Genomic DNA, 13,402 nt, shown 5'->3' with positions numbered 1-13,402 from the left:
CTGTGTTTGTGGGGTTTTTTTCAATGCTATATCTCCTGAATGCCTGCCACTTGATAATAATATTACTAATAATTTTTGAATTAAAGAAGTTTTTTTTTAAATAAAGCACTTTTCAAGACATGAAAACAACAACTTTTAAAAGAACTGATGAAACACTTCAGTATATGAAAACTGAGGAAATAAAAGACAGTCTAAATGAATTTAAAACTCAAATAAAATCAGGAAAGGCTCTCCGATAAAAGTATGTTTAAAAAGAGACTTCCAAGAGATCACTGACTTGGCTGACCTGATTTCCTCAGGCAGACTGTTCCAGAGCCTCGGGGCCCTGACAGCAAAAACTCTGTCCCCAATAGTTCTCAGTCGGGCCTCTGGAACAGACAAAAGACCTCTGCCTGAGGACCTCAAAGTATGTCTTGGCATGTACCGTACCAACAGGTCGGAAATATAGCTGGGAGAGAGACCGTGAAGAGCCTGAAAAGTAATCAGTAAAATCTTAGAATCTTTTCTGAAACATACTGGGAGCCAGTGTAGAGAGGCTATAACTGGAGTGATGTGATCATGTCTCTTGGTTCTGGGTAAAAGCCTGGCAGCAGCATTCTGTACAGTCTGGAGCCAGTCTGGCATGTCACTGTTACCTTTTTGAAAAGCCCCATCCTCACCTGAGCACTGTGGTACGTACCAATAAATGTCACAGCCACACAAAATAAGAAGATAATAAGAAAATACAGGCAGAGGGCAGAGTCTCTGCAGAAAATACACCTCCACACACTTCTAGTGAGTCATACCTGATGACTGAGAGGGGCTACATCTGTATGAGACTACATATTGTATAGGGAAATCCTGCATAGTTTATCTTTAATATAAGCAACCAAAACCATCATAGCATTTATATTTTTTAAAAGTGAGACTTCTTGTAGGCTCAAAGGATGAAGCTTTATCTAGACCAATGTACAACTGCATCCTGTACCCCTATCATTAATCAGCTTTTTTAAAAAGTACACCTGTCATTACTAACTGTGCACTTAGCCACAGTTTAAATGTTTGTTTGTGACAGAAAGCACAAACTTCATTGATAAAATGTATTTATTGTTTGCCGTGGGCTATGTCTAAGATTAATTACACGGATTTTCCCATTTAATGTGTGATTTTATTTTGTTTCTCTGGATAGACTCCACCCGTGACTCACCAACCTTGCGTGCCAGATTATGTATAGTTCACGAGAAGCACGTCAGTCAGATATTGTGACTCATGAGTCATTAGTGAGGCAGAAAACAGTGACTCCTACTGTGCTGAGCCAGTTCCCAAGTACAGACCAAACACCAGTCAAAAAATAATTACCAGCCAGCCCCTACTGGGAGTGTCTCTCTATGTGTGATGGAGATCAAATGTCACCTGGCGACTATATTCAATATGTGAACCCTGTTTCTATCTATCTATATATATTTTTCCAGTATGGAAGTTTCCAGTTTCTAGTATGTATCGACTTTATAACTTAGATCACGACAATACACTCAACTCAGCCAACACCCCAACAAATACTCCTTTGTCCCTGTAACGATCATGTGGAGAGCTAGCTAAACACACACAAGCACAAAAGAATAAAGGCTGTAAAGGGTTTAGAAATGTGTCTCTGAGTACTTTCATCCTCACTTCTTTTCAGCAACACCTCCTCTCTTAATAAGATCTGTCTGTGGCTAGCCTCCCACCTTCCACATGTGGGAGTGGTGACAGCGTTTGAAAAGAAAGCAAAGCCTTGTCTGTCCTCCGCCATCAGGCTTATCAGCACAAATGTGCATTAACCATCCAAGCATGGGTTTAAGATTTAAATGCACGGTAATTAACTGCAGAAGTGGCTATTACTGCTGCCTCTTGTCTGGTTTCTTTATGTGTTTGTGCCTCCTTGTAAAATGCATAGCGTGCGCATAATCTTAGGCTGTTTCCTCAGCCAACTGTAACCTGCTGTGGTGTATAATCTCAACTCTTGTCATCATGTTCAAAGTTATTCTAAAGTTTCTGTTCACCTCTGCTTTCTCCTGTTTTTATTTTTTCAGCAATACTTCCATGCTGGAGGAAATGGGCTGAAGAAAACCTTCCTGGAAAAGAGCCCTGATATGAAGTCCCTCAAATATGCTCTCAGCCTTTACACTCAACCTACAGATGCCTTGATCAAGAAATATATATGCACCCAAACCTCTCAAGGTAATGAGCTCGCCAAGGTCAGGCTCAATTAGGTTTCATTTCAGGGAGTGGAATTGCCCCAGCATTCGAATAATGAAAAACTTTAAGGTTACGAGCTGTAGTCTGTGACCACACAATGTGTCTCACGTGGGTAGGTTCACACTTAAAGGAAGCTGCTATAACGGTAAGAAATGTAAAAACTACTAAAAGACGCTTAGTGAAAGTGGATAAAAAGGTGCGAAAAAAAAAAAAGTTGTGGATACTATCTGAGCTGCACTTTAGCACTTTCCCCAAACGCTAGTTAGAAAACATATTCTAATTAAACTTGATAAACTCTATTAGTGAAATCCACAGTGCATTTTGCTGCTGTTTTTGCAGCGTTTCGCTTCTATCACAGTCAACTCTTAAAGTGGTAAATGAGAAGGAAAGCCTTATTACCACCAAAGCGTCCGCTGCCTCTATTGGTATTTAGAATTGATTGAAAATAATGTGACTGCAGTCGTGGCTCATTTTAACCTCTATATAGTTCTGCTTCCACATCAGTCATAGCTTCCTTTACATTACAGTATGTTCTCTGTGTCACTTTATTTTCTTTAGGCTTATATGTGCAGTGGACATTGCAGTGATTGCATTTATCCTCTAACTGTTCAAGTCCTTTATCTCTTTGACTATAAATAAAAAAAAATAAGCAAAGATTGCAGTGGCCACTTCAGCCCATACCCTGCGGGGCCTGAATGTTCCCATGCTCTATTTCTCTCTTATACACATAAAAAATACTGTCATGACAGATTTATATGAAAAATGTGCAATGTATATGTATAAATTCCCTCTTGTGATCTTCCTCTCCGTCATCAAAAACCCACTTTCATGTGGTGTTGTCACATTCATCCGTCTCTATATGGAACTTTTTTCCCATCTCTCTATAACAAGGCAGAAATACCTTCAGGTGTCCGGAGAGATTCGAAAGGGGATTCAGCCCAGTGGGGCGTTGAAGCTTTAAGCTCCTGGTTGCCTCAGTGTGTTCAGCCTTGCAGAACTCTGCATAGGCAGGCGGCAGGAAACAGCATGGCAATGGGAAAAAGCTAGTCAGCCAGGCAGTCAGCGGGCCCAACCAGCGCTCTCGCTCTCCCTGACTGGCAGATGGGCATAGATGCACAGTGTTGCACTGTGTGCTATTTTCAGATTGCTCGATGTGTTTCTTTCCTCTTCCTCCCTCTCTAAGTCTCTCCTCTCATCCCTTACCCCCCCTGAGTTGACACCATGTTGTCGCTCTGTATCTGCTGTGGTCTAATGTGATGCCTATAAGTGGAGTTAGTGAGGTGGTAGATGTGCATTAGGTCAGTAAACAGTGTGGGGATGTGCTGATGCTTGATGAAGCACAGTGGACACTCTTTCATTAATCACCAACCCCTGTGCCCTGACACATTTAGACCATGGCATGCTCTAGTCTGTTCCTGTGCCTGAAAGCACACGTGTCTTTCTGTTGAGGGAGCGGGCTGAAGTTTTATAGCTGCTTTAAGCTGCAGTGGAAATACAGTACTAACACAAACACACATTTCTTCATAGAATAATTTCATGTTAATATTTCACAGCGTTCTGCTCATAAAGTAATCTTCCGTTCATTTGTCACTTTGTGTGTTTTAAGGGTGACATCCTTTTCTGTGCCGAAACAGCAAAAGGGAAAAAAATTCAATGAATTAAACCGCAACTCTGCAACAATTAATGCCTGCACCTCAGCTTCCTTATCTGTTTCTTCCTCTGGTTAGCATTTTCCTCACTTAATCTGCTGACCCTCCTCACTGCCACCTCTGTTTTATCTACTTTTGCTTTCCTTTATCTTCCTTATGTGCCATTCATCTTACTAGTGCAGAGCCCGTTCAAAACTTGCCTGTGTAGAATGAGCCGAACTCAGACACACATTTTATGGCTTCAGTGAAGTCAAAGCCCGGCTATTTCCTGGAACAAAAGTGCTCATTCACAAAGTTAACATCACTGATGCTTGAAATGTTTGCTTCAATGGAATATCTCCAGCCTCTTTTTCTTCATTTGTTCCTGAATATACTGCAGCAAGCATCAGAGCGAGCTGTACTCAACATGCTGTTTGGCGGCATTGCAGTTAATATGGGTCCCCTCTCAATACATTAAACAGTGTACCTCCGGTGGTAGTAGCATGTCCCATAGATCTCAAGAGCTTGCACTCCACACTGTACTTCCTTGGGTCCCCAGCTACACCCAGCAAGAGTGAAGTCGATCAGATAAACAGTTGTTGAGAAAGTCAATGGACAGACATACAGACAGACTGAGACTCCTTCCATTCTAGTTAAAGTCACACTCTGCTCTCCCATGTCCCCAAACTGCCCATTCCAGCATCTGCTGTGTACATGCCTGTGTATCATTTCTAGGCACTAACTGTCAGTGTCTCGTCTCTGACACCAATCAGAAAACATACAGAATCTATTTAAATATTACATTATTTCAGCCGATAGCTGAGGTCAATGTGCTGTGGCATTGCACCATTAATTTCCCACAAGTCTGGAGCTTAATTGTGCAGCAGCAATGTTTTTCTGCCGTCCCTCCAGCCTCTCAGGGCATCATTACAATAAATCAGGAGGCTTGTTTCTTCATTACCAGCTGTAATGGGCACTGCATGTTTGGCACATATTGATTAGCTATTGGATCAACACGCCCCTTCATCAACCACACCGGCACTTGCCTTCCAGTATTCAACATCTGTTTGTCCCGGGCTGGGTGAAACACAAGGCAGGACTCCCTGCATCAGGCAGAGTGAGACACATGGTCAGCAATCAATTCTAATTGTTTCCTGGCAGCAACATGTCCCTATGTGATTGAAACTGTAATGCTGATGTAACTGTGCAGGCTGTGATGTCCAAAAGGGTATTTCCTCCTTTACACTCTTCACTTTTGTCCCCTCTCTACCTCGTATTTTTGCTTCCATCTCCATGTCAGTTGCGTGCACGCAGTCTAATCCAATGTTTAGTTTGTATTTCTGTTGAGTTGAACAGTTAGATGATTTCATTGTGCAGAACATTATTTATTTAGTGCATCCCTTCACACCATCTGCCTCCTTCATGGCCTTCAAACTAGGCAGATTATTTCATGTTTCCATTTTTTTTTTCTTCTTCTTGTTCAGCCTCAAGCTAAAGGAAACCCTGGCTGTGTTTGCTGCTGCGCTGCCATAGGGGTGAAATCAAGAATACTCCCCTACTGTTTTTCTGGGGTTCAGTATTTTAGCTTTGACACACAGAGAGGTGTTTATGCACCACTTTTTGGATCAATTTCTGGATACCTCACCTACAAAAAGAGCTGCACCCACAGATTTGGATTCCGTCCTTTCATCCTCACTCCTCTTTTACATCCTCTCCATCTCTCCCTCTTATTTCTGTTTCCTGATCTCTCTATTTCTCTCGCTGGCTCCCTCTCTGCCACTCCTCCATTCTCTCTGAGTTTCATTATGCCTCTTTCCAATTCTCCTGTTGTTGTTTTGGTGTGTGTCCAGGTCAGTCATCCAACGGATCCGTGGGGGAGGTGTCGATGCAAGTGAATCTCATCTCTCACCCTGGCACTGGAGAGCACAAAGTCAGCGTGAAGGGTGAGTTTTTTCCTATACTCATACCTGCTTTTTGTCATTTGTTTTCTAATATATTCTGCAAACATTCAAAGATCCACAATGGACAGCTACTGGTGGTAATCTCATTTGTGCGATATTGCTGCTTAGACGTGATCAGTGGCATTGTTGTATAGTCCTGGAGCTCGGTTTGGAGACAGAAAATAAGGAGATTAACATCTAAAAGATTGCTGATGGCGTAATTAAAGTCTTTATACAAACACAAAACACAACCATAACTGTCTTTGTACTGTAGGTTTCTTTTCTATTCTTGCTGAGGCTCTAAAAAAGTTGTGGCTTTGCCTAACACTGATGATTGAGAGATCTGAAACGTCTGTGTATTTATTAGCCTTGCTAGCAGCATGTCTCTAGGCATGGCGATGTCAGTCTGTCAGTCGTTCCCAGACGGAAATATTTCAACAACTATTAGGAGGATTGCTATGACAGTTTGTGCAGTCATTCATGTCCACAAAGAGTGCGTATCCTACTGGTGATACACTGACTTTTCCTTTAGTACCACCAACAGGTTTACATTTTTGGCTTCTGATCAACTCCTGGATGGATTGATACAAAGTTTTTTAAAGATATTCATGGTACCAGGAGAATCTTAACGACATTGGCAATCCCCTGACTTTACCTCAAGCGCCTCATATGGATTCACTGCACACAATTTTCTACAGGCAACCAGATAATGAATCCTGATGACTTCGGTGATCTCTTGACATTTCCTCTAGTACCACAGTGAAGTTGGCATTTCTGGTCAGGAATGAAATACCTCAACAACTATTGGCTGTGTTGCCATGATGTTTGGTACAAACATTCATACCAGAGGTCTTCATGGGTCCGAAATGATGGAGTGACACCAGGAAATGGGTTCAGAGTTCCACATCATTTTTAAAAATACATTTATCCAACCCATTTTTGACCAAAATATCAGACCCGACCTGATACATATCTGAGAGAAGAGAAACTAAAAGCATTTTTAATGTCAGATACAACATACAGTGCTGTTCTTACCCATCTTACAATATATAATGACTAATAATTTATATGCCCCTGCGCCGGCGATGGCCAGGGCCAGAGGCATTATATTTTTGGGTTATCTGTATGTCCAATTCTCATGAACGTGATATCTCAAGAACACTTTGAGGGAATTTCTTCACATTTGGCACAAATGTCCACTTGAACTGATCGATTAACTAATTCGAACTTGGTGGTCAAAGGTCAAAGATCAAGTCAACTATGACCTCACAAGACCTGGTTTTGGCCATAACTCCAGAATTCATTGGTTGATTTTGACAAAATTTCACACAAAACAAAAAAGGAACACTTTTCTGGCCATCATTTAACACCACAACTCAGGAACAGAAGGGGAGACATTTGGTCAGATACTGAATTGATGACACTGATCTTGACCCATCTTGACACTGTGTTGATTACATAGATCCTCTGTGCTGCCTGGGTGAAGATGTGTGTGAAGCATCCATGTTTTAGGCATTGTTACCTTTCATGGCTACATCTGAGTCTGGATAGACATGGTTGTAAACTGTAACTGCAACTTGACTGATTGCACAGGCATACAACCATAAGGCAGTAGTTCCAGTTAAGATGTCAGTTCAGATAGTTTTAGGCAGCGTAGATCATGCCATGCCTGAAAATATAAAAGTTTACATTTTTGCTAATATGGACATGTTACACATGGTTAGATCAGTTAGATTTTCCTTAGCTCAATCATTGAGTGCGTTCAGAAGAAACTATGAGCACCTGAATCCATGTGAGTTCCTGGGCCGGGTGTTTGATTTAAGACCAGATACCTACAAAACTAATATCATTCCCATCACCATAAGCTGCACTTGGTGTTTAGTGCTAGTTATTGAACGTTTGCATGGTAACCTGCTAAACTAAGATGGTGGACATGGTAAACATTATATCTGCGAAACATCAGAATGTTAGCATTGTTATTGTGAGTATGATAGCATGCTGACGTTAGCATTTTGCTCAAAGCATCGCTGTGTGTCATGCTGGGTTCAGAATACAAACTGTCTGACACAATGGTAAGTGTGTCAGATTAGGTGATTATAGAGTCATAAAATCTTGCTGTGACTTGGCCGATAGACATAAGACTACGCTGGTCCATGACCAGTCAAAGTGAGCCATTTTTCCACTACACGTGTGATGTCATTGGGAAGGTGCCGACATCCAGGAGCAAGAATGTAAACAACCAATGGCAGTGTGTATGATGCTGGCTTTCTTGTGTTTGGAAAAGCCTTAAACAAGAAAGAAAAAACTGCTGACCTTCTGTCTATCGGTCAAAGGCAGTGCTGTCATCATGGAAGATAACAAAAGAAAGAAAAATTAAATGCTAGTCTTTCTGTCGGGATGTTCCAGCTGTTCCAGCAGATGTGGCGTCAGTTGGCGTCGGTTGTCGTCAGTTGTGAAACACTTCACCGGATAAAAGATTGATTCATGCAGCATCACCCACTGTTGTCCTCGATCAGAGCTGACACCCAACAACGTCTAGGATGGGCTATAATTGTGCTTATATTGAGTAGTCTTAACCAGGCATAAAGCCTCACAGAGCCACTAGCATAGTTGTAGCATCTTGTCTTGTTTCCAACTCTTTGCTATATGACAACTTCATTCACTTCATTTTAATCAAAGATGAAATAAATACAGTAACTAGTTCAAATACTTAAAAATACTGGCAGTATCTTTTAAAGCTGTATTTCAACAAGTTGGAGAAAAAGGTCCAGATTTTCTTGTGATCCCCTCGCTCAGATAGGCACTACTGTTTTTGAAGTTCATTTCTGTATTTACACACTTGTTGAATTTTATTTCCCAAATGTCAGCAACAAAAGTCAAACTCATCACCCCACAGCTGCAATGATTTCTGTTCCAGCCTCCTGAAGTAGCACCATATGCACTACAGCTGGCAATCAGCTATAATCAGCCGACAGCAGTAACATGACAACCTGATTGCAGATAGGTTACTATGGCAATCATGTATAGACGTTTCTATTATTACAGAATAAAGAGATGCAGTTTAGTGTTCTTGTAATTCCCCCTGGCAACCACCACAGAACAAAATCTGTATTAGTGTCTCTGTCTCCTTCATGGTGGTTTTATCCCTGTTCATTTTTTATGTGCAAAACGGTTGCAAATAAATGCTTGCAGTTTGACTCATAGGCACTGACATCCAAAGATGTTTACCAATAATGTTCAAGATAAGTGAAAATGTTTCTGCTATCCAATTCTATTGTACTTGCTCTGACAATATCTCAGCATAATATGACATTTTCTACATTTAGGCAGTTATCTGCGAGAACAAGATAAATACACTTAGAAAAATAGAGCATGGGGCCTGAAATACATTGAAACAGCATTTGTGCTTTCTTCTAAACTATTTATGCAATGTTGATGATTATTATTTTCTCTCCATTTCTCAGTGGTCGCAGTGAACAACCTCATCTGGCAAACCAACGCCATGTTCCGGCCATTTGTAGAGGTCAACGCTGTGGGACCGCACCTGGCTGACAAGAAGCGCAAATTCAGCACCAAGACCAAGAACAACAACTGGTCACCAAAGTACAATGAAACATTCCAATAGTGAGTAATCATGCTTCCTTAAATATAGTTACAGAGGTGGAGAGAAGAGGGAGCAAAGCTGAGGGTGTTTTTAAAAAACATACTTAATTACTTTGTCACATTTCGCCTGCCCACATAAAACCTAAAAATACTTTGCAGGATCATGTACCTTAACTACGCACAGCAGTATCTTTAAACAAGTATTCAGTGTACGATCTGCACACTGCAAAAGAGCCTTCAGCAACATATGTACCACATACAGTAATTGCTGTAATACCTTACTGCCAGAGTCCCTCTAATTGTTACTGAGCAGTGAATGTATGCAGTTGCTTTACCAGCACTTCTGCTCATTGCATTGAAACTGTGCATGAAGTCAAATCTTGTCCCCTCTTTGACACTGTCACTCTGAGCTGAGCAAACTAAATCACAGAGCTAAAGAGATCTTAAGGCGGTTTCATATCAGGTACAATTGATTTGTACTGTGCCTGTGTACCTCCCACTCACTCAACTTTCACATTAGTATTAATGTTTCGTACAGGAGCAAATTTGCATCATCATCTATGTGACATTTGTTTATGTTGTCACTACAGTGTAGAAAAGAGTGCCAATGGCAAGACCCCAAGCCCATACAATGGAGTCAACCTTTGCATTACACCTGCCATGATATATATTTTGGGGACAGTGTCAGAAACAGCCCTCTAGCCTGCCTTCCAACTTCATCACCCATGGCAGTGAGGCTCAGAGGATGAGATCGGCAGGTGTTATACACATATGCGGAGAAATGCCTTTGCAACTCTACTCGCCAGCTGCTACTTGCACTAAATAACAGACCAATTTCTGTGTTTTAGTACAATGGTTTTCACACCTGATGAGAACCCTATCCAAGTACACATGAATCATACTCGAGACCAGCTTTTGACGTGGACTCAAGCATGGATTGACATACCATGCTGTGTATGATACACATAAGCAGCCACCTTCGGGGCTGAAAAATGAACACCGAAGTGACAAAAACTGCAGTTCCTTGAACGGCCACTTGAGGCTGACTCTGAACGCCAGTCAATACTCGTAGACAACCATTTCAAAATGCCTAACTTTACAGCAGAAATAAACATGTTTACACCCGGGTACAAAAACGGTTTTGGTCTCTGAAGCTAATTTCCCCCTTCATGACAACTGTACAGACTGTGAATTTTTCTATAACTCACCCATTTAAATTTTATTAAGTTATGCATAATTAGGGCGTGGCCGCTTTGAGTGAGAGCCTGTCTTGTTAGGGGTCACCTCAGCTCAAGTCACTCACCCCTCACTCCTCCCCAGCTCCACCCTTTCATCCAAATATGTTCAGGCTCAAACATCCAAGGTGACAACAGCCAAAATGCTGTACTTAAGGCTTTAAAACAGGAGTCCCCAAACAAATGGGTCCCGTTGTGTTGGCTACGTCCATTATTCTCACACAGTCTATGAGTACACAGTGTTCACACTAATCAAATGAACTGGACATTGTGGTCAAGTGTCCTCGGTCCAGGCCCAGATCCCTGATGTGAAAGCCTTCTTGGACTGAGCGGAGGCAACAGCAGTGTGATTAGTCCAGGCTCAGTGCCGTCTGCATATAGATTTACTCCTGCCACTGTCATTTGAATTTTAAGAAGCCATTAAAGTTGCTGGGGATAATTAGAAAACAACCTAAAACAAAGGCTGGCACAGAATAATGGCTCATTTGAATAGAAACATTAATTTCACTTGCAAAACATGACTGAATTTGTGTCATCACAGCTACACATATAATGAGGCGGCTTTTCACTGGGGAAATGTCACCCAGCCTGAGTGTCTCACTGACATGTTATATTCAGCTGCAAACAAAGCCGAATGTCAGTGTCCAAAAAGCAATTGGTGCGTGCTCATGTACAGTTTAGTGAGACTTTGGGATTTGCATTAAGGTTGAACAATAACACAAAAGAACATCAAAGTGATGTTAGCGTACTTTTAAAAGAATTACAACTTACATGACAGTTTGTCATGATGTGGTCAACCCAACATTTTTATTCCATGTAGGTTAAATAATGTCCTTCTGTATTTGAATTCTTGAGTTTCACCTCTCTGATCTCCTTGTGTCATTTCTCGCAGTGTTCTAAGTAATGAACATGGTCCGGAGGCCTACGAGCTGCACGTCTCAGTGAAGGACTACTGCTTTGCCCGCGAGGACCGCATCATCGGCATGACGGTCATCCAGCTCCGAGAGCTGGCGGACAAGGGCAGCTGCTCCGCCTGCTACCCCCTGGTGAAGAGCATCTGCATGGACGAAACTGGCCTCACCATCATGAGGATACTCTCTCAAAGGACCAACGATGAGGTGGCGAAAGAGTTTGTGCGTCTCAAGACAGACACACGCTCGGCGGAGGAAGTGTCATAATGTGCGACATAATGCAGTATTAAAAGAGTTGTGTTGTCTTAAGTGAGAGATAAAGAGAAAGAGCAGAAGGAGAAAGAGCAGTAGCAACAGATGTTCTTTCTGCAGAGAAGCTGGAGGATGAGATTGTCCAAAGAGAAGCGCAGGAGGCCCACATGTGGCGAGGCAGCGAGACAGTGAGAGAGAGAGAGTTGTGTTTGTTTGTTTGTTTTTGTGCATGTGCGTAAAACATCTGTTGGAATGTTCATTTTAAAACTACAGTATGTACAAGTGTTTACTTACCGTATGCTTACTATTAAGTACTATATTCTACGAGTTATGTTAACGAGACATGAAATACCTTTTGTACAACATTTAGTCTTTTTGAACAGAGATTTGTTCCAATAAAGTGCCAAACCAGTGGAAAAAAAGAACAAAACCAACGTATATGAATTATGGTGAACTTAGTATGTTTGAAATTTGCTCGATTATTTTGTCCGGTGTAAGTCATTTTCTGACCGTGTGGCGTTTTGATTGTTGCAAAGTCTTTCATTTTGCACCCTCGTTTTTTGGCTTCACGTTCTTCCACACAGCACTGTTGTGCATGTCCTCTTCTCGGTCATGTCTCTCCCATGATTCCACAGTGACCACCGAGCAGGGTCCTGTCCCCTTGCCTTCAAACTGTTTGTATTTTAAGTCGACCTGAAAATAGACCATGTTTTTTGTAAATGGCGATGACTGCTATGTAAACCTTCATAGGTGTTTGTAATTTTATAACCATGACAACAATGACGACAGCCTCCAGTGCTAACAGTCTTGGCAGAAAGGATGGAAATGTTTTCTTTTTCTTTGGCTTTTTTTAATTTCTTTTTGGCCATCAGCTTCCAGCCTTTCTGAATGACCACTGTGAACATGAGCTTTGGAAGGCAAGCTTACATGACATTGCTGACAGTTTGATATTGTTTCATATTTTTCCGATAACTTTGTTCCTGATAAACTGCCAAAGTTATATAAAATATTTGTACAAAAGCAATCCATTACATGTATGAAGATAAATATGTACATGTGATCTATTACTTTTTCAATGCTCAATATTTGATTATAGATAGGGTGGTACTGAGATTTTATTTTTTTTATTTCCTGTGAAGCTGTTAACCAATATGAAAGTTGCACATGTTACTTTACACATTAGTTATATCAGCTTCTGTCATTGGAATTATTTTTCTTCATAAAGGAAAGAGTCTAACATTTGGTAAATATGCAACATTCCTATGTATTGCACTGATGGCGAATTGTATGTCATGTAAATATATTTAGTGAGATATTGTACAAAAGTCTACTTTTCTTCAATGTGCATAAAGTATGTGCAAATGTGTTAAAACATCTGGGTCATTTTGAACAATTGTCCAGTAAGCATCCCTTTAACACACGGAACAATCATTTTTGACTTTTCTTTTATGATTGAGGCTCAGGAGACTAAAGTAATCAGACCTAACCCGTCAACTTATACAAACTCATGACACCTGACTTCTTGCATTTTGTGTTGGGAGTAACAATATAAAAATCAAAAGAAATACTTCCAGTGCCCTTGATCGGACCGAACCCTTTTTCAAACTTTGCCTTCA

The 13,402-nt window shown here is 41.1% G+C and overlaps 1 protein-coding gene across 1 annotated transcript in view; it reads left to right on the top strand.

Moving 5' to 3' along the window:
- The window catches only part of LOC126393829 (protein unc-13 homolog C), a 136,278-nt gene extending 123,134 nt beyond the window's left edge, over positions 1-13,144 (top strand). The window contains exons 29-32 of the mRNA XM_050050209.1: positions 2,052-2,199; positions 5,696-5,788; positions 9,250-9,409; positions 11,516-13,144. Of these exons, the coding sequence (XP_049906166.1) occupies positions 2,052-2,199; positions 5,696-5,788; positions 9,250-9,409; positions 11,516-11,801 (687 nt within the window). The 3' untranslated portion in view covers positions 11,802-13,144. The remainder of the gene's footprint in view (positions 1-2,051; positions 2,200-5,695; positions 5,789-9,249; positions 9,410-11,515) is intronic.
- Positions 13,145-13,402: the final 258 nt, after the last annotated feature.

The sequence above is a fragment of the Epinephelus moara genome, chromosome 1 (assembly GCF_006386435.1).
Source record: "Epinephelus moara isolate mb chromosome 1, YSFRI_EMoa_1.0, whole genome shotgun sequence".
Classification (NCBI taxonomy): domain Eukaryota; kingdom Metazoa; phylum Chordata; class Actinopteri; order Perciformes; family Serranidae; genus Epinephelus; species Epinephelus moara.
The sequence above is the reverse complement of the archived record's forward strand: the minus strand, read 5'-3'. Positions and strand labels throughout refer to the sequence as shown.